Source organism: Opisthocomus hoazin, chromosome 6, assembly GCF_030867145.1.
Source record: "Opisthocomus hoazin isolate bOpiHoa1 chromosome 6, bOpiHoa1.hap1, whole genome shotgun sequence".
Taxonomy (NCBI): Eukaryota; Metazoa; Chordata; class Aves; order Opisthocomiformes; family Opisthocomidae; genus Opisthocomus; species Opisthocomus hoazin.
This window is the reverse complement of record NC_134419.1, coordinates 8,681,350-8,707,609: the sequence shown is the minus strand read 5'-3', so window position 1 is coordinate 8,707,609 and position 26,260 is coordinate 8,681,350. Positions and strand designations below refer to the sequence as shown.

General features: G+C 37.1%; 1 protein-coding gene across 3 annotated transcripts in view; it reads right to left on the bottom strand.

The window, feature by feature from the left end:
- The window catches only part of LOC104334200 (AGBL carboxypeptidase 4), a 1,001,604-nt gene that overhangs the window by 739,377 nt on the left and 235,967 nt on the right, over nucleotides 1–26,260 (bottom strand). For all 3 annotated transcript variants that reach the window (XM_075424527.1, XM_075424528.1, XM_075424529.1), the window contains one exon: nucleotides 7,447–7,541. In XM_075424527.1, coding sequence (XP_075280642.1) covers nucleotides 7,447–7,541 — 95 coding nt within the window. The remainder of the gene's footprint in view (nucleotides 1–7,446; nucleotides 7,542–26,260) is intronic.

Here is a 26,260-nt window from a genome sequence, read left to right as displayed (position 1 = left end):
TATTTATCTAACTTACAGACTCATTTTGGGGGAAAAAGCCTCAATTTTATATACCTTTTTTTAAGCCTGCCAAGGTTAGGGACCCAGTTCTGCGAACACTTTTCATGCAATCATTTCCACCAAATGCCCATCACCTGAGAAAAGAGAATGACCTGTTTCATGATGGGATGCAATGCACAGCTCTGGTCATATTTTGCAGCCACTAAACTCAATGCCATGGACTGTAGTGGGAGAACCCTACGATTCAGTTGTTTTAAACTGTCAGAAAGCCTCCCAACTGCACGTTTCATTGTGGTTTGCACTGGTGATGGGGGAACAATTTTCACGCAACTGCACTTTTTTGAAGATTTTGAATTTCTCATCAGCACCCCAGTAATGAAGTATTTATAGATGACAAATATGCACCTAGCAGGGACAGACCTATTTGTTTCCTATGTGCTTCAAACCTTTCATGAATAAAGTAGTACCAAGGGTAACCTTTCATGAATACAACCTTAGGGATCACAGAGTGCCCTCAATCAACACAGGGAACTCATGTTGACAGAGAATATGGGAAACAGATTGAGGTACTAAAGCACATAGCCTCTGGTGTTTTAGATGTAAATACTATAACCATCAAATATTTAGACTCTTATGTAAGCAGTATGTCATTTTTTTAAACAGTTACTGCTTGGAATAAATCTTTAAGGACGGAATTTTCAGGAGTGCTCAGTATTGGCCTAACTTTGCTCTTACTGAAATCAATCATAAAATTTTCACAACTTTGGAAAAGGACTTTGTTTATATGTTTCCAGAGAACTAAGCACAATGAGTCTTGATCCTCACTAGGGCCTTTCGCTCTGCTGTAATCTAAATAAATTGATTTATAGGAGATCAGTCAGGTAAATGATGAGGAAACACATACATATAAAATAGCTAGGGTTTTTAAATGATGGCTTAGCAGTCCTTTGGAGCTTCTTCATTATCTTCTCTCTGAATCCTCAAATTCCTTTGCCTTCTTTTATTTGAATTTAATTTCCTTGTTACTAGTTTTTCCCAATGTAATTCCATACATCTTAAATTTCCAGTAAAGTATCCAGTCAATAAAATTCAACTTACTTTCTTGCCACAAACTAATCCCATTTAGTTTGCACAATAAACGCATTAGTTTTGGGATCTGGTTCATTTTTTGTGTCAGCAGAGTATAACCTCTCCTCTATTTCCACAAAAGCTTTTGCTGATAAGAGTGATATGTAACCTCCTCTGTATTCCCAGGAATAACTACCTTTGCTGGACTGGGAACGGGAAAGAGAGTGCAATTTTTTGTGGGTTTGCAGAGTGGTTAGATCTGTTTCTTTTGTTATTTCAGAAGATCCACACAAAAATTTATTTACCCAGGGACTGACTTCAGAGGCAGTTATTTTACTTTCATATACATGCCAACCTCAAAACTGTCTAAAAACATCTTATTTTCTTCCTAAGAGCTACCATAAGACCAAGACAAAACTAGTCCTGCTTATCACTCAACATGGGAATTTAAAAACTCAATACTGCAATGTCTTTTTCCCTATTTTCTCCAAATAAAATGCTACAGGTTATTGAAACGGAGGCTGGGGTTCCACAGACAATGCTCCAGGCATTTTCCTAGCAGCTGCTGTCCTCATTCCCTCACCTCACTTATTCCCACCTCTCTCACTACTCCTCCAGTTGGACCCTCACAGCTAGTTTTGGATCTCTGTGATGAACCAGACTGAGACTAAATCCTTTTTCTCTTCCTTGAAAGTTTACTTTTAGCCTGGGCCAGCTCCCAGTCTGGTGATCCTATGTGGAGCTGTACCAGCGCAAGGGAGGGAGCAGCTCAGAGGAGCCAGATCTGCACCTGGCAAGGGCTGCATCAACAAACACCTGCGCCGTGGGAAAGATATCTGAAATTCCAAAAGCATTCTCAACAGATCCCTCAGGAAAGCAAGAACAAGCACACATTACATTATAAAACTGGCAAAGAAACAAACTTCTGAGAGTAGCTGAAGTTGCAAAACAGGCCAAGGAGGGAATCAGGTAACGATAACAACTTGTTCATCATCTTTACCTAAATTCAGGTGATGTTATCACCAACCCTAGCCTGCTATATATTTTATAGTAAGCAATTCTAGTCTTTCAGATTAGTAAGCTATATATATAGTGCTTTATTCTCAAACTGTTTCACCACAAATGACAGCTCATTTCACAAACAGCTTATCTTATGGCTAAAGATATATAAATACATACTAAAAATGCTGCTGAAAGTCTCTGAATGTATAATGCAGCCTGGTAGACATGGTAGTGATTGTAACACTGCATTATAGACACAAATGTTAAAGAAACTTGGCAAGATTCAACACATTTTAGCTACTCAGAATTCAGATTTTTCTCAGTCTTGTCCCCTTCTGATGAATGGAACATATGGGAGTATTGTTCATGAAACTTGCATTGCTTTTCTCAATGTCTACCAAAATTCCTCATCATGACAATATTTACCAAGATACATATAGATTCAAATCTGAATTAATTACCTACAAGTTTTTCTGTACTCCCAGGTTTACTGGAAAAGAAAAACGCTTCAGAAGCAATGTGTTGTGAGTATTTAACAGTAGATGTTATAGCAACAGAGGTAGTGGAGTGCTTGCTGGGGAAGGCAGCTATCCAGTTAAAAGCCATCAATGCTGAGAGAGATAAGAGACAGGGAAGAAAGTAGCTGCTTTGCCAAGAAGTAGTTTGAAATCTGACATTATAAACAAAACACATGTAAATGTAGACATAAATCTTCTCTCATATGCTGAAGGCCCCATAATATTTTAGCTAGCATTGTTACTTGCAAACAAACAATTCTTGAAATACGGCATCACAACTGCAGAACAGCCTTTAACCTTGTGTTCATCCACTCAAGAACCATGTTATTTATTATCCTTTATCCCTTAATTACGGGGACTTCACCTACTGCTCTCTGCTCATTTGAAATGCAGAATAAAATACAACGGATGTCTGAAGACTTAACAGGTGTCAACCAGATATTTGCCAGCTACCACTACTATTCTGCTGGGAGGAGTTGCTGTTCTATAAATACTAATTAGAGTTTTGCACATGATCTTGCTGAAATACCTAAGGTGATGAGTGGCCAGTTGTTACTTTTAAAAGATTAGCACAATTTGAAAAACTAATGTCCCCAATGAGGCAATGCTCACACCGAATAATCAAGAGTTATAGCTGTTCTCTGCCCAAAGGGAATATTTGCTCACTTCATCATTCGGAAAATCTGCTGCCTCTTGAACAACTCACTCACTCTTCTATTTCACTTTGAGAAACTTGTAAAACTTCGTGCAATCAATAGAATAATATGGTATATGTACTCAAATGGTCTTCCACTGCTATGGCCATATGGAAGGCTTTAGGAATACGTTCCAAGGACAGAACTTTTAGTGTGAAATCATGATTAAGAAACTGCAACAAAATCAGGTTGCACTTAAATGAAGCAGCAAAGACAAAGAATATTACAGTAGAAACTGCAGGAGCATAGAAAAAATTCAGTTTCCTCAAATCCATCTCCCCTCAAATTCTTCACCACCACAAATGAAAGAAAGAAAGAAGTCTCAGTCAAAACAGATCTCTATTATAGCGATTGAGTTTTTTCTATTTGTAGTAGTCATTCTTGAGAAAAAACACCAATTCTCTAAAATCTTAGTGTAATACTTCTGAACAGCCAGCCAATCTTAAGCAAAAATGTTAAGTGATCAGACACAGCACACTAGCTTGAAAGAAAATCTTGAGTTTCATCTTGCCCAATTTGCTACGAAGTGCAAAGTGATGTAACATGGTGTGACACGATGCTGCATTTCTATGTATGAGCTGTGATTCATTGCAGTGAAATTTGACTGATGCAACAGACAACCCCATATTATTTAGCATCAATATAGCGTGTCCACAAAAAACATAGTAAAAATGGGTAGAGGAACTCAGAACTTAACCTACTTAGCTTTTCTTTATTTTTCTCTGTCTGTCTGGGAAATAATATTCAGTAAATCCATTACCGTGTATGTGGAAAATAGATACAGTTTTAATCAGAATTTATTTTCTGTTTTTTTCTTTTCAAAAATATTCTTTGTCTTTAGCATCAAATCTGTTTTTTCCTTATCCTTCAGCATACTGCTTCCTCTTTTAAAGTAGCTCATTACTGGAAATGTTTGGCCTTACTTCAAAAGAAAAGAATATGTCAACACCAGAACATCTGTGTCCACACAGAATGCTTTGATGACAGTGATATACTCCATTTACATGAGTAACAGAGCTGAACCTTGATGCTGACTGCATTTAAAGATCTTACCCCACAGGGTAAGAGAATACAGGTCAAAAACGTTGATGTGTTTGACATGCTTTCTACTTCAAGAGCACTTGGCAGTGATTTGTTCCAGAGTCAAGAATCAAACTCACAAAATGTTGCAAAGCTTGGAGCCATGTTCGCATAACCACATTCAAAACAAACATTAAAATGCAGTCTCTAGAGACCAATCTACTTCTGATATGCGGGATTTTGTGAGCAATATGGTCAAATTCTTTCCCGAATACAGCAGGAACTTTCTTACTGAAATCAAAATGGCATAACTCAGGCTTGAGTATCTGTTATTAAGAGGAGTAATGTACCTATATCTCTCAAGTGCAAGAAAGAAAATAGACACTTTATCACCCTAAAACACAAACCTAATTTTATAAAAAGGGAGTGGAATAGTTACGTGTGACACAGCATTGCTTCTGTCAGTGTGGTCATAAGAAGTTAGGAAAATGTCAGTATGGATCGCATGTCTCCACAGGCAGGGTCACTAATGACGAGTTTCTCATATATTTCACAGAATGTTCGGGGTTGGAAGGGACCTCTGTGGGTCATCTAGTCCAACACCCCTGCCGAAGCAGGGTCACCTACAGCAGGCTGCATAGGACCTTGTCCAGGCGGGTGTTGAAGATCTCCAGAGAAGGAGACTCCACAGCCTCCCTGGGCAGCCTGTTCCAGTGCTTCGTCAGAAGGACAGAAGAGTTCAGAGATGAAGGACCGAGCTCTGCCACAGAATATTTGCACACCTTGGCTTCTGGTAATCATCTTTTTAACTTGGTTTTAAAACCTTTTGTTTTTCTTCAACTTTTTGTAATTAATAAATTCTTTTCCAATATCATTACATTCTATCCACTAACCTGCTATGCTGACTTAATATAAGGTAGAGAATTCCAATAGCTTCCTTTCACAGTTCTGACTCCTGAGTACCCTCATGTAAACCTCAGCACCTTTGCAGCATTGAATGATTCAGTATTGCTTACTAGACTAATATACACAAAGCACCAAACAGGATCAAATCGGTGCAGCTGAATATTGCCCTGTTCATGTCCAAGGACCACAACTACCTCTGTGCTGCATTAGCAACAGCAAATACCAGTAAACCCTATTTCAGCAAACAGAGAAAGAGAAAATTTTGTTTACAGGTTTCACTAGAATGCCATGGAAACAAATACAGAGGAAATTGTAAAAGGCATAATCCAAATGGAAGACAGCTCTAATAGAAAGCATATATCCAAAAATAATGTATGTGTTTTTCCACTTGGAAAATCCATGCGTAACTCCTATTAACATCAAGACAGAAAATTATACTGAGCAGACCCCAGTATCACTAAGGTCCCTGGCAACAGTATGAATTAATGTGCACCTTCAAAGTACAGAAAGATGTTTTCATACACAGACTATTAGAAAAAATAAAAATACCTTAATAGAATAACGATCTTTTTAAAGAAAAAAATTACAGCTAGAATTTCTGAAACAGGATTAAAGTATGGTAGTAGTCCTGTACAATGAAGCTGCTCAGCACCTGCTGCCTACACTGTGCTTGGCTCCAGGCAATGTTATTCATTCCTCACTTTCATGAGAGCAAAATACATCCCCTAAAAATATAAAACACAAAAATAAATAGATCTCCAGGGAAATGGAAGAGAAATCTGTTTTAAAAATAGGGAAGGAGCTTATATGTTCTAGAAAAAGCCCATGTTGCATTGTTTTGTAAGATTTACACTTTAATTTGAAACCAAAGGCATAAAATTTGTATGAAAGCAATATCTGATTTATAGATAAACTTAACATACAATATACTTAGCTGCAAATATCAGACCCCAGTGAGAGAAAGAAAAGGTTTTGAAAGATGATTAAAGTATGCTTGATAAATGTGGCCCTGAAATGCCCCAAAAGATATTTCTGAAGTTAAAAAGTAAACACAATTAACATGACTTTTGCTACAAAAACACTAAACACCACAGATTTTTTAAATTATTTTTCAATGTTATTACATGCTTCTATTGAGCTGGAATTTATTCCATTCACTAGCTGTATTGGGAGACAGCTGTTCTGTCCATGTGACCTTACCATTCAGATAAAAAAACAAATAGCCATGCTGCTGCTCATATGAAGAGGAAGCCGTACAATGACAATGATCTTACGACCACCAAAACTTAACCTCTTGTGAGTGGAAACTTTGTGACAGTTGAAGTATTTAATAAAGATATATTTATAAGGCTCAGATAATGTGCAGATTGATCAGATATATTATTAATTAACCAATAAAAAGAAGTAGCTGTAAAGGCTTACAAGAATACATTACTGTACACTTATGGCATAACCTCACCATCCATATTCAAACAAGTCTGCTAGCTAAAGGCAAATCATATAATTCTTGGGAGTCTTGCATGCATTAGGACTCATTAGATTTACATATTATTATTCACAGTAGACATTTCATTACATTTGCTTTGAGAAAATGTACCATCTATATGGATATTCATGTGCTTCATATGTGCATGCCTTTCTGTGTTGTATATATTGTGTAGCTTACGACAAGGCTGTTTGGCTTTCTTGTGTCTTAGATAAAACAGACCAGAGACTACTCATCCACACAAGATCAACTCACATGGCAGAATTCACATTCTTCCGCTAAAATCTGATGTCCCCAAAACAGGGAGAACAAATCCAAGCAGCCTTTCGGAACCAGTCCAGGCCCAGTCCATCTCCCATGCTGTTTGCAGGCTTTGTTTGGGAGACTGCTAGCTGACACAGGCCAAAACTGGGCCAGAGATTGTCCCAACAGTTGGACAGTGAGGATGTTACTGAAAAATAATTTGTCCCAAGCCCTGACTGTTCAGTTTGCTCGAATGGCCATCACCTCAGTCATGCTACTTGAAAAAAGGCACAACATCACACCGTTACAGCAGGGCTGGAAGGGTCCTCCAGAATTCATACTGTCCATCTACTCAAAAGACAACCTGTCCTCACAACACTGCTTGTGCATAAAAGTTCTCTCCTACTCTTACCAAAAGATGCACCTGAGCCATAAGGTCTTTACTACAAGAACGTCCCAAGTAAAACACTTTTGTCTCATTAAACAAGTCTTTGAAAGTATAACTTACCATTTTGGTCTGCTTGTGGATTTCACCATTGGAGCCATCCCATCTCTATAGAGGCTTTTTGTTTTGCTGAAGTTGACTACATTGAAAATTACTCTCTGGGGGGAAAAAAAACAACAAAGAAAAGAGGTCAGGAATAAATTATGAAATAGTTTATATGTGTATTGCATATACCAGCTGCATAAAAATATAAACAGAAAATATATTAAATTGATGTGCATCTTCTGAATTATTGTTTACTCCACATAGATCTCAGATAAGAGATACCAGGTGTGTTCCTAGTATTTTAATAGTCCATGTTGGTTTATACTGCAGTGATATACATAGAATGTACGCTTTGAATTTAGCACGCTGATTTTTCACAAGGCCTAGCCATACAAAGAAATAGGTTACTCAGATATGAAAACAGAAAAGCAAGACCAGTCTGCTGCAGTTAGTGTTAGAGAGGTTCTTGGAAAGCTGGGAGACAGTGTAGTAGTCTGCTTGAAAACCTTCCCACTACTTCATCTCATAAAGCTTCTTAGTTGCTTCTTCCTATCTCCTTAGGCCTCACACAGCAGCAGGAAAAAATAAAGATTCCTGATTTCCACCCTCCAAATAAAGGAGTATTTCTCTTCACTCTCCTTGGCAAAAGGAATAGTTTTTCTCTGCAAAAATTGTACAAGACACCTACATAGTAGAAACTGCACATAATCATCATTCATGTAAATATTATAGAGAAGAAGAAAGTCCAATTCTGATCTTAGTTTACACTAATAACTTTGGGAAAACAGTATCTGATATTTAACAGCTCAAAGGAAGAGCAAAATCTAGATCTTCACTGGTAATGGACTGATATAGAAAGTAAATTCATGCTGGGGAAAGAAAACAGAAAACCAAGACAACATCTGTTTGCTGTAAGACATTCTAGGCAAAATTACATATTTTGTTTCTGTTGAGAAAGTCTAGGTTGCATCTAGCTCAACCCATGTATTATGTTTACTTTTGAGATATTAAATCAAGTATACCCGAGTTGCTGGAGCGTGTCCAGAGATGAGCAACAAGGCTGGTGCAGGGTCCAGAGGACAAGTCTTATGAGGAACAGCTGAGGGAACTGGGGCTGTTTAGTCTGGAGCAGAGGAGGCTGAGGGGGGACCTTATTGCTCTCTACAACTCCCTGAAAGGAGGTTGTAGTGAGGCAGGTGCTGGTGTCTTCTCCCAAGTAGCTAGCAATAGGACAAGAGGCAATGGCCTCAAGTTGCATCGGCGGAGGTTTAGAGTGGATATTAGGAAAAATTTCTTTATGGAAAGAGTGATCATACATTGGAATAGGCTGCCCAGGGAAGTGGGGGAGTCACCATCATTGGAGGTGTTCTAAAAACGTGTAGATATTGCACTTTGGGATATGGTTTATTAGGCATGGTGGTGTTGGGGTGACAGCTGGACTTGATGATTTAGAGGTCTTTTCCAAACTATGATTTCTCATATTCTTTCAATACCCCACATTAATATACACAGAAAAACTGAAATATGAACACTGAATAAATTTTAATGTAATGTTCCAGGATATACTAGTACATTCCATTTGTACCTCTCTTTAAATTTCTTTTCCACAGGTATCAGTGAAGACAGACCACTAAAAATAGTATTTGCCCCTAAGTATTAACACATTTGTTTTTAGAACAAACTATTACAATGTTTACACTCTTAAATAATGGTTCATGAGAAGTCTGAGAATTAAATGGCCAGTCTTTGAAGCAGTAAGATCAATTAAGTTTTCATATGTAAAATTTTGCAAAAACAAATCTGGACTTTCCAGGTAGTCTGCTCAGACAGCAGTAAATAATATTAAAGTGAAAGCAATCAGCAGCTGGACACAGACAACAGGAGCCAGACACATTTACTTTTACATGTGGGGCAGGTAGGAATCCAAGTAAAATGTATAGCCCTAATTAAGTATCTCTGTACTTAAGAAAAATTAAGTAAGTTTTTTTGAAGTGAGGTAGAGCTGAAGATTTTGTAATAGAAGCACAAGCTGTTACATATGCAAACTCTGCAAATTAGTCAAACAAAATCTAGGAATAACCTGTAGGTTTTACTGAAAGTGACTCAACTCGCAAGTTGAGAAAAACACTTTCTTAAAGGTGTTAATTCAATTTTGTACCAACATTAGTGAGCAAACTGCATATCCATGTACATGAGTTTTCATGTATTTTGTCTGCTGCAGCATTTTGAGATTTTCTAATGGTCATGAGATGAGCTTATTTCTATAATTCTCGATTAAAGCATGCATGAATTTACAAAATGTTGTATTAGCAAGTTTAAATATTTAGGATAATGCTTATCTGATGCAATATCAATCCCGGGAGATCTACAGTTATTCTCCATCTTATGTTTACAATGTATGGCTCTCAGCTACGTAATTATGTTTAGGTCTTTACATATTCTATACTCTACATGGAAGCATTTTCCTCTATTAGAACGCTGAGTTTTTCCTCTGTTACTTAACTCTGTTCATATTTGTGAAAACAAATTAAGTTGCAACAAATTGGTTTGTGAATCTTGATTTTTGCATGGAGTGAATGAAACAAACAAGATCTCCAAACCAATTGCCTTAAACTTTGGATGCAATCATGCCACTGTTGGAAAGAGAAAGTTGCTAATTTTGTTACATACTGACTCAGAGCAGACAGCTGGTGGAGAATGTTCTTATTCCAATCAAGCTTATTTTGTATAATGAGTTGGGCAAATGTACACAACTGGGTAAGCAACATATATGAAAACAAAAATATGCAGCTCATTTAACAAAACATTGCAGATTATAACATTTTAACCGCTCCTGTTCACTGCGGAGTAATCAGTCAGCAATGCGTGCAGTTCTCTCAGCACGGTATATAGTTAGATTGGCAGAACCAAAAATTTAACAGCACAGACAGAACTTTATCAACATACACCGCTGAAGTAATAAAATACACAAACCGAAGCACTCGAATAAGCAGCTGAACTCAGTCAAGTATGCCTGGTGATAGTCAAAGTAGTCCATGCAGCTCAGTCAGTGAAGTGTGCAAAAATGTAATGACTACAGTATACATACCTTAGCTGGAAAAACATGCAGCTTGCTCAATAAGGTATGCAAACATCTTTGAACTGCATGCCATAATAAAAAGGTTGTGATACAGCAATCAAACATTTACTGAACAAACCTAATTTTTAGTCTAATTTTTTTCTATACTGACATTCTTTAATACACCAGTCATACACTGTAAAAAGCAACAGGACTAGATATAGGCCCCATCTGGAGTACTCCATCCAGTTCCGGGCTCCCCACCTCAAGAAAGATGAGGAGCTACTGGAGAGAGTCCAGCGGAGGGCTACAAGGATGATGAGGGCACTGGAGCATCTCTCCTATGAGGAAAGGCTGAGGGAGCTGGGCTTGTTTAGTCTGGAGAAGAGAAGGCTGAGAGGGGACCTAATAAATGCTTCTAAATATCTGAAGGGTGGGTGTCAGGAGGATGGGGCCAAGCTCTTTTCAGTGGTGCCCAGTGACAGGACAAGGGGCAACGGGCACAAACTGAGGCACAGGAAGTTCCATCTGAACATGAGGAAGAACTTCTTCCCTCTGAGGGTGATGGAGCACTGGAACAGGCTGCCCAGGGAGGTTGTGGAGTCTCCTTCTCTGGAGATATTCAGGACCTGCCTGGATGTGGTCCTGTGCAGCCTGCTGTAGGTGACCCTGCTTTGACAGGGGTGTTGGACTAGATGACCCACAGAGGTCCCTTCCAACCCCTAACATTCTGTGATTGTGACACACTACCTGCATTAAAACACTCTTTCCTAAGAAAATTATCACTATTGAGTATGTTTTCATGAATTATAGCAACGTAGGATAGGTGGCATTTAATGAGCAATATAACATAGATAAAAAAAATAACCAGGTTTTTTGAGTAAAGAAGTGTCAAGTTAAGGAAATAAAGCTAGATGAAATGTACCTACAAATTCGCTAGAAATTGCTCTGGTCTCCAGAGCATCAATCCAGAGAAAAATGGCAGAAATCTTTACAATAAAAGCACATGTATTCATTTTGGAGGGTATGAATAGCACTAAAAGAAGCAATATTCAAACTGATGATGTACCCAAAATAATAGTTATGTGATTTCACCTCAGTTATGGTACATTTTCAATCTACTGCATTACCCTGACAAACTGATCTGCACTTTCTGGGTAGGTGGAAAAGGCACGGTGCAGAACAGCCCCTCTGGATGCCACCAGGTAAAACCACACTGTTTGGAGGGGTGCATCAGGATGCACTGGGGCTTCACAGCAAGAGGGAAGACAACTGCTGCAGTCCCAGGCTCTGTGCATGGACTGCCAGGTCCGACACAGATGTTGGAGAATGTGAGCCGAGGCAGGTATGTTTCGACTGCTGAGAGAAGGAGGAAGGTATCCTCATGCCATAACATGTGCAGTTAAGTATGTGTTTGGAGGAGTGAGGAAAGGCTTGGTCCTGCTGTTAGCCCTAAATTTGCTGATTAAATCTGCTTTCCCCAATAGTCCTTTGCAAACATATTTCAGGAATTAAAAACAGAAACAGATGTTAAGGAATGCTCCGTGTCTTCAGCATGAGCAAGATAAAAGACAAGCCATGAACACAAGGGAAAAAGATGGCTGAAACATGTCACACGTCTTAACACCAGAAGTTTGCGGTTTCCTGACTGGAGCTGGAAAGACCTGCTAATTTTGGGGGGGAGGAAACCTTCATCAGGGTGGTTTGGCATTGGAGCTGAAGGCATTGAGCGTGGATGGTCACACTGGACATCATGTTCCAGCAGGTCTGTGTGAGCACAGGGTGAACTATGGTCTCCTAAACATTCATTGTTCACCCACCTTCTGGCAAGTTTTCCATCGGAACCTACCAACTGAAGCAGGTATCCAAAATAAAAGTCAGACCTCTGCCAAAGGTTAAGTGCCTTCCCCACGGATAAGGACACACTAGGTCCCTTCAAAGAGACTGCCAGAGTTATTTTGCATGATTTTCCCTAGCTGACTTCTCAGGAATAGCAGAGCTCCTTTGGCTGACATAAAAAGAAAAAAAACCAACAAATCAACCAAAGAACACCACAAAATTCTGCCTGAGGCAGACACCTGGCACAGAAAATTTTGTGTCAAATCATTACAAGTATGAGAAGTTACAACTAACTGAAAATAGAGTTTGTAGTAGGAAGTGTCAGGCATTCTTCATGTTGATGAAACATATGCACTAAATACTAACAATTCTAGAATATATTTAACATTAATAGCACAATAATGTCAATTCAGTGGACAATGCTGTATGCTACAAGTATGATACAATCTTCGTTATGAGCTAGCAAAGCACCTCGGGGACCAGTTGTTTGAAGTCAGGCAGGAACAATTTCATCATGTAACCAGCAAAAATAAGAGAAGCGGGCACTAAGTAGTAATACTAAGACCTTTCAGCTTAAATTAAGTACGAGTTCTTGTACTCTGAATGATCATTACAGATCCAAAGGTCCTGGATACCATGGGCTTTGCTTCGCTTTCACTGCTTCATGTCTTGATTACCTCTCCTGATGCTTCTTTAGGTATTGCAGTGTTTTGCGAAATCCTGAAATCTGCAGCTTTTTGTGAGCTGGGTTCTTGCCTCTGCGGAGAATCTTGGTTACCCTTTCTTTCTTTCCTTCTTTTAAAATCCTTTCTCTTTATTTTATAAATGTAAGTTTTCATCTCTTTAAAGGGCAGTTCTACTTGAGATCTGCGTGTCATTAAAAAAAAAAAAAGGACAAAAGAAAATTTAACTTCTCAAGACAATCCCATGACTTGTGAGATTTTGAGTCACCATTTCTGAATGTGAGAAACTGGCAATGTGGGATTGCTGCCTTCTCACAAAAAATGTGTTGCATTACCGTATTTGTGTCAGCAGGTCTTTGAGATCTTTCCTGACAAAGCACCTTACGCAAAGCTATACAAAACCAAATTATACTGGAGGGACTTCAAAATGGAGAGGAAAAAAGTGTCACCTGCAACTGTTATCAATTTGAAGAAAACAAGCAATATAACAGTCAGGTCTGTGCAAAATCCCCAATAAAAACTTACATATCTCATTTTTCTGACCTTTTAAAATGTAAATCATTCATTACTGCTAACATTTTAAAATAAACCATACCTCCTTCTTCTCTTTGCAGGAACACATCCTTTCAAATGGAAAAGTTTTTAATATTAATAACATTTAGCTTTTTTTCTCTTCAGTTGAGGAGCTCTCAAAACCTGCTGATACGCAGGAGGGGAAAATAAATACTCATCTAGGGATGGAGGGTGTTAGGGACCACCCAGAGCTCCACCAGCCTTGCTAATCGGTTGCACCTGCATCTTGTTAACTGGAACTTGCCAAGTCCTTACAAGGAACAAAGCCTTAGGAAAGTGATGCAAAAAAAGGTCTACAGATTGTGAATTATGGGACTTTTTTCCCTTGGTAGAGCTCTTCATTTAGTTACTTAAAGAAGAGAAATGCTAAAGTCTGGGTTGTTACCAAGAGCAACATTAAAATAAGACTCAAAGGGTTTTAATACATGAAGACCTCTGATACACTGCTTTGCTAACTATAAAATGAGGTTGGCATTTATCACGGTATTTTTCTGTGTCTGTGAGATATTCTTGGTGTTCGTGATAGCCCAGCACCTATAAGCTGTGTTAGTGCTTTTCAGTTAATGGGGTGTAACTGTATCTTAATGACAAAAAAATACTTTTTTGAATGATTACCAATGTAGCCAGCTGCCCTGCTTATCTGTCCTTTCTGGCAGTTCCTTCTTTGCCTCCAAACTGACATGCTTAAGCACAGACCCACAGGAGATGTAACACCTGTGTAAGGCAGTTTCCCATTTGGAATTTCACTGTCAACGTCAGTGTTACCTCACTTAGGTCTAGGGCAGGGGGACGCTGTGGAGAAGGCCACCTTCTAGCACAAAGCTTTCAAAGGCATCTACAGAGAAATTGCTATTCCCTGTTCAGCAACGTGCCGTGGACTGACCGCTAACCTGGCTTCTGTGCATGATCTGTTGGAGTTAACATTGCAAGGGCAAGAGTCACTCTAAGATTCCCCATTCAACCTTTCTTGGAGAAATGGCAAATTTGTTATTGAACATCCTCACCTGCCAACAGAAAGTCAACTTTCTGTTAAAGTTTTTACTTTTCATCCAAACATCAGCAATCTGAATCTTTCAACCGAAAACTCAGAAATGCCTGTTTAGAAGGCCAGTAATGGTGTAATCAGACCAACTCATGTTCCTGCTCCCTTGGGCCAAAATCTCCAACAGAGTTGCAAGTCTGTCAGAAGACATCTATTATATTGTATTGATGCATCAAAAAGAAAATAGTAAGGGTCCTGACAGGACTATAGAGGTGTTTAAAACAAGTTTGAAGCTGAAAGCTTTTTGCCAAACTTTTCCCATTCTTTGTAGCAAAAGGTAAAAATATTTGCAAAAAAAGGCATATTTATTCAATCAGCTCTGGGAAAAAAAGTTACTTTTATTTTCTGTTTCCTATTTTTTCATACATATGCAGTCTTTGGCAAAAAAAAATCACTTCTAGTTACATTGCTAGGAAATTGCAGAGCTACAGGAATATGTGAGCAACTTTTTATTTCATATTTGACAGGATATTTTCAGGAATCAGTTAACTATAAAACAAGGAAACAATGGATGGTCTTTCACTGAAACTTTCTCAACTAGCTAAATTATTTCCTAATACATTCCATGCCATGTTACAGCCATTGCCAGATGACATTTGAAGTAGAGTCGTGTATTAAACTCTTTCTACATAATTACAGAAGCTATCCGTGTTTAGGTTCTATATTCTTTTCAATCAATATTATGGCTGCAGGTGGATAGTAACAGCTGGCTGTTCTGGAATGTGTTAGCAAAATTTGCTGATATCTTACATCCCTCAAGAGGAAGCAGCTGAAAAGACTTAAGTTTTCCTTTTCCTAATAGAAATTATTTAGCCAGCAGGAAGAAATGCTGTAAATTTTGGTAGGATTTAAAACAGTAATAATAATTACATATTCTCAGTGGTTCAAATGTTGATGTCATCAACGAAATGCTTTCTGGCCCAAATCCTGTTCATGGTGCAGGGCCCACAGGAGGCCTCAAAACAATGAAATCAATCTGGAAAAAGGGAAAGGGCCAGGAAAAATCACCACATCATGGTTATAGGGAACCAGTGTAAAAAAATGCCCATATTTATGAGCACTAGCATAAGGAGTGCTACTGAAGACCAGAGAATGAAGTGACAAGCACTGACTAAGTTCATGTGGGAGCGTTCTGCTCACCTGTGCTTTCTTCTCTATAAAGTCTACTTTTTTGGGCCCATCATAAAGTTCAACAGTCAGCCTAGGATCCAGAATCAAAGCCTCCCTTACCTACAAGAGATACACTTATCAAAAATCAGGTGTTTGTGATGGATACCAAAGTGATGTACAGCTGTAATTACTCATGCTTAAATTGTGCAGGTGGAGTGCTGAAAACCAACACTCTCACAGAAATACTGCAAGACAGTAGGTGAGAGTGGCACTAACAATGAGAGAGTGCCAGTGATGTTTGTATGGATCACAATTCTGCTCAACCCCTGAAAACACAGAAGGTAATAATCACCATTTAAATAGCACGCAAACACAAAGGCAGCAATCCATCCAATGTCCAGGCTGGAAGATGAGAATGAAAAAGCCTTTTCAAGTGTAGGTCCTTGTGAGAAGCAAAAGGAAGATAAAGAAAGCCCTGTTAAGGGAGAGATTTGGATGAAGCTTTTCCAGCAATTGTTTACTTTAGATTTTTGCAGCTGGCATTTTTCACAGTTAAAAGCTATTGTTTGTCTGCAGCTTGTGGGAGAAGCCTGTGGGGGAAAAGAAGGAGATGATAACACTGAGAAAGAAAGACAGGATATATGGGAGAGCTCAAAACCAGCGCCAATATATTTGCCTCAGTTTTCTCAGATGGGTTACAAAAACAAAGACACTTTGATGTGTACCACCACTAGTTATTGCTGCCAGTGGTCTTGGTTACGTTACTGGGATCATAGCACTGCAAACGTATAAAACCTCTCTATTTACTTCTCCAGTAACTAAGCACAGATCGGCTTTGTGTCCAGGTTATTCATGGAGGTCCTTGGTTTTCTCTTCTTTTTAATTTAAGCACTTTGGTTGCTATTACAATGAAACCTTTGAATCTTCTATGTTCTTCCATGCATGGTTCTGAATAGTAATGGAATAAAGGTTTCCTCATATTGTACAGTTTCCTTATATTTAGACAGACTTGGAATTGGAGTCTTACAGGAGTAGAGGCACTGCTGAAGAAAAAAAACACCCCAAAATGGGTTTTGGGGGAAAAATATGAACTATATATTATCACTTTTATGAAACTAAGGGATGTTGTTATAGCACGTTCCTTCTTGTTTTGTTTTGCAAAATTAATAATCTATCTTTACTGCAGAGTTAAAATACTTCTTTTCTGCTCTTTCTAGCTGAATCCTTTTGGAATAGTGCAACATTCGCACAATTCACCAATTTCTGTAAGAAAATGTAATCAATGTGGTAGTGTACATCAGAATCTTCACATTGACAACAAGTAGCCTGTGGTACGGATTTGAAAAAGCTGCTTATGATTTCGATTTCTACAGTACTTCAGCACTACTTCTTATATTTTCAGTTTTCACTACCTTGAATTCTACACCAAGTGTCCAACTCATGTACTAACAGACTATTCAAAGATTTGTGCTTCAGAAGAAAACCCAAGGGTAAGTAGGAGGAAATCTGATCTAGTTCCTGCTATTTTTGTGTACCTGTGGATTTGACATTTAGAGAAAGATCTCAGAACTGCCTTAACCAACCATAATAGTAAAGGGATATATGAATTGTCCTCACAGCTTTGAAAACCGCATTCTGAAGCTCAAATGCTGAATGTTAGATTCGAATGATGATCTCTGTCTGTTTGCAAAGGTGATTCGCAGTGTGTGAATAAACATGTTTTTGCAATGTCACGAACAGAACAGCTAAACAAAAGAACTAGGAGGATTTCAGCTGGAAAGTTAAGTGTCTTCAAGCAATGTGCTGCATTTGTGTAACACCAGTGTCATTCCTCCCCAGCGCTAACCCATATCTGGGGGGGAAAAAACCCAACAATGATAATGCATCATCACTGTGGCATGCAGTAGAACTGCAGTCCAGCCAGTCAGGTCCTTTTGTTTTCAAATGCCATAGGTACATCCTACGCCTTATGCTGACTGAGCTTTAAACGTGGATAAAAGAACATTCATATTCAGAAATGCTCCCAAACATAGAAATATTTAGCCTCACTTATAAGTGTTCCTAGAGACTTAAAGTTAAGCAAACATTCACACTTCCTTCCTGAATAAGGGTGGATTTCTGAAGCAGGATTTAAGACAGTCTAGCAATATGGGAAAAAGATGCTGGATTTACCAAAATCCCATAGGCACAATTTATCCTTAGCAACTGATCACTGTAGATTGGAAGTGACGTTTCTGCAGCTTTGGAATGCAGGAACATTTTTATTACTGTTACAGATCAACTTTAAGTGTAATATTGTTTTGTTAGTTTATGTAAATCAATCTGAAATACTGTATGAATAAAAGGAATTTGAAAATGGATAGCTCATCTTTATTAGCTTTGAAGTACTGAGTATATGGTACTTTACTGAAACTATGATATTATATTAAGTTATAAGAAACATTTCTCATACACTGAGCAAGTCTCAGCACAAATTTGCGTCATTTTCCACCAAAAATGAGTCTCCAAGAACAGATAAACATGGTACAGTGCTGAACAACTTCTCTAAAGAAATCATATAGTCTATGACCAAAGCCCCTTTCAATATCTTACAGATTTGATTTTACTTCAGCTTAATTCCAAAAGCTAGTGTAGAAATCTGCTTCAAAGTGCCCGCTTGGTAGAGAAAACATCTTCGCTAAATGGTCACTTATCCTTCTGCAAAGCAACAATAACAGCAGACTACAGCTATGAGGCTACTACAAATGCTCTGTCCATTTTAACAGGTGAGTTCTGCGCTCTTTAATATGCCACCTTGGTGGAACAATCAAAGTTGCTGAAAACCCTTCTGGGGAAATGTGAAAATTGATAACATCGCTTCATAACACAGTGTTTTAATACAACATCTCAATATTAACCATAATGCTGCAAAAGGTCTTTCACACTTTATGTTGTTCAGTTTTTTCCTGTTGGAAAAGACTCAAGAGTTTATTTGGAAACAATATGTAAATATAATTTCTTTCAGATTTTCCTAGAATTTTAAAAACGTATTAGCAAAAAAATTTGCAACCAAAGATACGAGATGTTTCTCAGTTCCCCTATGAAGTAATCACAGCTGATCATCTTTAGGTTTCCAGAGTATCACTTAAACTTTAAGCACAGCTTCCCAAAACACTAATCCAGTTCACACTTTTTTTTACTGCAATACATACGACAAGTCTTCCTTTGACTTTCCTTAAATTTATAGCTATCACATCATGAACACCGCTCCAACAGCCAGATTATAACCAGGTATCACAAATCAAAAGTCTACACAAAATACTTTGGTGGCCAAGCATGGGGAGGGAGAGGAACCCACTTATCACAAGGGAGGCAGGAAAATACGAACAAAAAAAAAAAAAAGTGTGCAGTGGCATGAGTAGAAGACTCCCAGTAAATAAAAAATACTAATTTAACCTTCAAAAATAATGAGGAGTTTCCCACAAAATTTGGCCAGGGTTCTGTCAAGAGAACACAAATATCCACTACATGGGAGAATGCTCTTCTGTGCTCCTTACACACTTGGCACTGCATCCAACAGGAATTTTACATATGCCAGGAACGAAGGCTTAAGCTGCAAATGTGACTGTGAGAAATGAAATGATGATTCAGATTCGGGGTGTCAGCTGCTAAAGGAGAACACAGCGTGTCTCAAGAGGGTGAAATACATGGCTTAGCACTGCCCTAGTTCTGTATCATTAGAGATTTCCTTGGCATAAATCAAAGCAATCTAAATAGTACGCTCTCTCCCCAGCTGCTATGATCCCCAGAGCGGGGGAGCTGAGTCATTTGGTCTCTGTGATAGCACCAATTACAAACTTTGCTACCAAAGACTGCCCGAAACAGGGACCTTCTTTCCTCAACTGACAATCACAGCACAACAAGAAGAACCTGTCCACATGAGAAACTCAGATCAATACCTGTAGATAAATAATCCTTTCACATCAAGTAGCACCTGTGCTTTCTGTATCTATAAAGGCAGTTCAACAGTATTGTAAGTTTATTTGTCTATACCATGGCAACTTTTATGAAACATTGACATAAAATGTGACCAGGAAGATTTTTTCCTGGCTACAAAATGCCCATCTTGCAAAAATGTATGGCAGTAAGGTACCATCTTTTGGAGAGACTAATTCCTTTTCTCACATTGTTCCTTACAGCTCATGCTTTAAAAATTTACTTCTCAAGTAATTGACTGAAAAAAGCGTGCCTACAGGAAAAAAAAAACAAACCTTGTAGGACACATTAAAATTTTGTCCGAGTTTGTAACTCTATTACCCTAACCATAAACCAGATTACACGTTATTTTACTAGAATACTGACAATTCTAAAACCTATTAAAAATATCAACAAATCAATAAAGATAAAGCTGAATTATATACATAAGGAACATTTTCTTTATTGAACAATTCTTATAGATCGTTTTGAAATAACATTGTTCTAGACATTTCCTTGGATGATCTTATTGCTAAGTTTTCATGTGATAACTATAGCAGTTTTGCATTATATCCTTACCAACAGCAAACAAGCAGAAAAATTGAAAGACATTCAGATATAAACATATATGAAGTCTTCTGTAAATAGCTTCAGAGTTTTAATCACATTAACAGCATGTTTATTATTTAAAAACACTGCTAAAATGCAGCTGGGAAAAGGAAGTGTGTCTTATTACAAACATAACCACTAGTAACTATGTGGAATTATTGTAGTTAGTTACTTTTGCTGAGAAGATTTGTGTTACTTACTGGAATAGGTAAAAACTTATAATCCTTTATATTCACATGAAACATAAGCCTGAGAAATTGTCTGGTAAATTTAAAAGATCTATTTCAATGTTTATAAAAATATTTTCTTTGGATTTCATAAATTTCTGTATATAAATAGCAGATTAACAGAGTAAATTATAGTTCAAAACCCAGGCAGCTCTTGTCCCAGGAATTTGGTATTGCTAATCACAACTGGGTTTTAAGATTTATTTTAATCTTGATAGATGTTTAACTGAGCTAAAATGGTTATTCCAGCACCAGAATATCTTATGGCAGACTTCATAGTATTATATATACATAAGTTTCCCAAAGAAATATACCATGGCATATACAGATTTTTCTTACGAAAAAGCCAGGGCAATTCGGTTCTCTTTGCTTCTGTCACCCCTGGGACGAGCTCTCACAATAAGAATTGTAAGTGCCTTATTTATAATGGCAGATCTCAGGTTTGATTCTGGCAGCTTTTGATCTCTTGATGGCCCAAAAGCTTTCAAATACAGAGGAATCTGATGCTTTTTTGGCATCCTGCAGTATGTCTAAACCTCAAAAGCAAGTTTTAGTCCAGAAGTGAATTACTGAAGCAGTGTAAACAAAACACAAGCGTCACAAAATGATGAATATCTCAAACAAAATATCTTTGTCAGACAGATGACAACTTCAGATCACTTGAAAAGCATTTGTAGAAACTCTGCAATCTGCAAACAAACTTCTGTTTTACAACCTAAAACTAAAAAGTACATGAAAATAATGAATTATTAAAACCTCAAATATTCTTTTTCGACACCCATATAAAAATTCAAATAAATCCATTCTTTTAAACATTTAGTCCCTGTTAGAAAAGATTCCTGCATGTTTCCACATCACAGAAATGCATATAACTACCTAGTTACAACACAACTGTCAGTAAATAGGATACAAGAGCTTCACTGAAATCTGTGTTCAATGAAGCTCTCACATCTGATTTATTGAAAAAGAACAGAATAAATAAGAAACAATATATTTGATATCATTTAAAAGAAATAACTTTTGATGAGTATGTGACACTGACAGTTATTTTCTCCCTAGAAACCTCTTCTTGGATAGACTATATTGATTAGGTAAGACCTCTAGACAAATGCAGAATACAGTTGTCCTAAATTTCAAATGCGAGATCATCTCACTTTTTTCTCTGTTAATATGTTATTCTTTAACTCTTAGCAAACCTTAACGGTTTTTTCTTTCCAGTGACGAGGGGAGAGTACAGGGAGAGGGAAGCGACCACACAAGCCTACATAAGATGCTGCATTTTTTTCAATTTTAGCACCAAGATACAATAAAACTGGCTTGCCAATTTTCAGTTTTGTGTCTCTCAGTGCTGCTTTAGGGTTGCACTGGATGCCATAAAATACTAGATCTACGCCTCAGTCTATTAGGCACCATACATTACTTTTTTAAAGCAAATTGGAAACTACTTTTTTAAAGCAAACTGGAAACCTAAATAAAATGTTGTAGGCTAGTAGGCTTCATACAGTAACCTTTCTATACCAGCTATAACTACATTAACATAAAGACAGTTGCTATAATATCATTACTGGGAATCAAGGCACTTTGAAAATGTCTGTTCTTTATGCCAACCTATAGTGGAGTTAAACTAGCAATGAAGCACTGTACTAGTTAATAATAAATAAAAAAAAAAAAAGGCACAACAGAAATGTGAGAAAACATTTGGAAACAATTCAAAGAGATTGGGGAATGACAGCAGAGGATTTGCCAGACTAATGAAACTCCTTGTTCTTAACCTTTAAATACCTGTCTGTACAGTACAAGGCCCCGTCCTGACTAAATCTGTGCTGTTAGGTTTACAAATAAACCTGCTAAACCTTTTGCATTATTGATCAGTGATGGCATGCTTAGCCCACATGTCCTATTTACATTCTATTTCTTTTACTCTTCTAAGACATGTGTCTTTTACAGAACAAGAGCTCTTTCCATTTAAACTCTGCAGTTTGTGTTCTTCATGCATTTTAATAGTTGAAAGCAATTTGAAGGTTAGTCTTTGAATAGTATCTGAAACTGGCAATATTTCTTGGTAAATAAATGTCTAATTATCATAATTTAGTAACATTTCCAATATCATGTTTTTTCTAAATAAATAGCTGGAAAATTATATCTGTATACCAATGCTACTTAAATAAAAACCATGTACCCCACTTACATCATTCTAATGTTATTATGAAGAGATTTTGCACCTAACCTAAACAAAATGCAAGAATATTTTAATTTAAAAATAAAAAATGGGGATTCATATATAGTCAATTCATTCCCACGTCTGCACAGAGACAAACCACGCCCATCCCTCCAAGGCTAGTGAAAGAGTGGCCAGTACAGCCCCAAAGACAAACGGAGATGATGTGAGCCAGGTCTAGCAAAATGTCTTCTTTCAAGATACCTTAGGAACAATTCTGATTCCTTATACCTGCTTCTGACTCTCTGGAGCAAGAGGATGCAAAGATCAAATCCTCTTTAATAGTAGGTGTGATTCAAACCCACACACTTCCTGATCAGAATCATATTATTTTATTAGGTCTTTAAAAAGATCTAGAGAGAAAGTTATAACACAGTTCCCCACTTTCCAAATCTGCTCAGAGCATTCATACCACAAGGCAGTTTAAACATCAGTGTTTCTGAAACCAGAAAAGGAAAATCATCAGCCACTTCAAGCAGGTCCTGCTTTGACATCAGAAAGTCAATTCGCTCAGCTTAGCAGCATTCAATTCTCAACATTTTGTTCTGGGTCTCTGTCAAGTTATTCTAGGCTGTGAAATTGTCAGGAATGATGGATGACTATCAGCCTTCTGCTATCTTCTTTCTTTCTCCTTAGAGATTTGCGGCTGCTGACTGCAAAGCAAATTCCTCTTTTCTTTTTTTGCACAACATACCAAATGAACAACAGTAATTATGAGAAAGCCTACACTACAATTATTTTAGCACTTAACTTTGTATTGACATCTGTAAGAGACAGAGCTCTCTAGATTGATTAGCTATGATATAGCTTCCTGCCTTTTACTAATATTGCTGCAGTCATCCTTTACATGAAATTTGCTCAAAAAACCACCACCCTTAATATTTTAAATAAAAATTGAACTAATTACAGAAAATTTATAATATTTTATTAATATAGCATATTATTATTGTACCAGTATTTCAAACTGGATAGTACTTGTAACAGAATCAAAACTGACATAAGAAAATAATTTAAGAATATTAAATGGGATTTTGTTGGGGAATTGGGGAAGATGCTAAAGCTACATTATTGTTCCAGGGTAACATCCTTGCTTGAAAAAATCCTGTCTGGACAGCCAGTTCCTATTGTATTCAAAATAACTGCAAAATTTAACACAAACAATTCTCTAGCAATAAAACTACATTAATTAATCTCCATTATTCTCAGCCACATAGCTGTTCTTTTTGATTAGGCATCATATCTGCTCAGCTTAGTACACAGGGCTACACACACACAGTTTAATGAAAGTCTGTTCCATCTTAGACAGCACGGTCAATCCCGAAAAATACTGATTCAGTAACCCCAAGGAAATCATTATCAGATATCATCATCATTGCTATTAACATTACATTTAAACAAAACGAAAACAATTTAACTTTCCAAAAATCTTAAATAGGGCATAAACATTTTTCCTCTAACCCATTAATATACCCCATTAATATACCAGGCAGACAAAAGGCTTACATTTACAGGGAGTTTTTCTTGATCACTTTAGATACACGTGAGGTAGAAATAAATGTTTCTCTCTCACAAGTTCCTATTATGAAGCAGGAAATATTTGCAGTTTATTGTGGTTTAGAATTTACAAAAGACGAAAGAGGATACATTTAAATGGGGTGATATTAACATAGGGATTTCCTCCTTGACCTTTTTTCCTGTAAATTCTCTTCTTATGTCAAGTAGTTATGTTCTGTTTCTTTTAAATAGAAAGTGTTTAACTCACTAGACTCTTAATACAGATTTTGCTGGGGTTATTAACTAATTCGCTATTGTCTCAGCATTCACTTATTTCTGTCAATTTTACTAATGGATAATCATTTTATTATGGAATGATTATCAATGAGTAAATGCAAATGAAAAGAAATAAACTACAGAAAAACAGAAACTCCTGCTTTCTAGAAAACAAAATCTGAGCTATAAATTCAAAACTCAGCTCAGTGCCTTCGCATGACATTCTGCTACCACCACTGGATTTGTTCGAATATTTTGAAGGTCCTGTTGTTTGACATGTATTTTTATTTACATGAAAAGTAAGATGTCCTCTGTACTGAAGTACTCATCAGGAAACCAGGAACGGTTTCCGCTGGTATAAACACTCATTTACTTTCATGCTTCGACCTGTTGTGACAGAATTCTGTCATACCACTTACAAAGGGATTAATAAGTGTTTAAGCTGCATGGTCCACTCCCACAAAAAACACCAAAAGGTCAGTTTAATTTTTATGAATTTCAATGTATAAAAGATTACTTCTCTTAGATTTAAAAAAAAAAAAAACGCCAGCAGCTTTCCTCTATGAGCAAAACATGTTTTTCAATACAAAATTTGCACACAGGGATCTGACCACTTTAATAGTGAGTAATACTTTTGTACGCCAACAGTAGTATTTCCTTTATACAAAAATTTGACTGAAAAAAAATGGCAACTCAGCATGAATCAAGGTTGCAGAACTTGTCCCTAAATAAAATTGCCCTCACTTTGGTGAAAAACATACTTTCAAAACATCAGGTCAATATCAGGTTAAAGATGATCAAGCTGTTAAATCTAGAGATCTGTAATACATGGAGTCAAATTTTACATTGAAGATAGCTAAACACTGGGACCATATTATCATAATTAATCCTTAATCAGATAAATTAACTCACTGGTATGTTAAAAAAAATTTCAATCTTTTTCTGCAGTAGAAAAATTAATATAACCTCTCCTAGGAAATGTCCTAAATGTCTCCCTCAAAAAGTCATTAGCTGGAATCTTCAGTATATGGTAACTTAATGTCAGAAAAAGAGGAAACAGACGTTAACAGTCCCATAATGAGATGAAATGCAATTTAAACGGTAATCTCATTACCTAAAAATAAATAAACCTCTTCTGCTTTACCTTTTAGACTTAGCTTAGGCCTGTTTGTTTTATCTCCATTTAGGTTTCAACTTTAATCATATCTCTGAAGCTTTTATACAGAAGAACTGCAGCAGCAACTGGGTTTGTCTACAATATTTGCCTGCTTGCAGCTGTTTACTCTGAAATTTCTCATTTGCTGCCAACTAGAAGGCAATGTCCAAAGACACAGAGCCAAGATAAGGGTTTAAATTCCAGTATCAAGAGAATCACCTTCTCACCAGCGAAGGTTGAACCATATTTAATTAAATATTCATTTACTTCAAATGCATTCATTTATTTTTCTTATACCAATAATAAGATCCAGATATGTGTATAAATAAATGTTGCATAAACGCTTTGTATCATTATATAGTATGCTCCTAATACTATTTTCTTCCACCTTGTAGGAACGCAGAATTTTTATTGGTAATTGTGTTTTCTTAACAATGTGAATATTTGAAATCTGATCTTATGTATGTACATCAGCCCATATTAAATAAAAAATTAGGCAAGGAGAAAGAAAAAAAATGCATATTCTCCTTCGTGCATGTAATTAATTAAATACTGGTAATTAAAATCCGCAACAAGACTGAGTTCACAAGGTA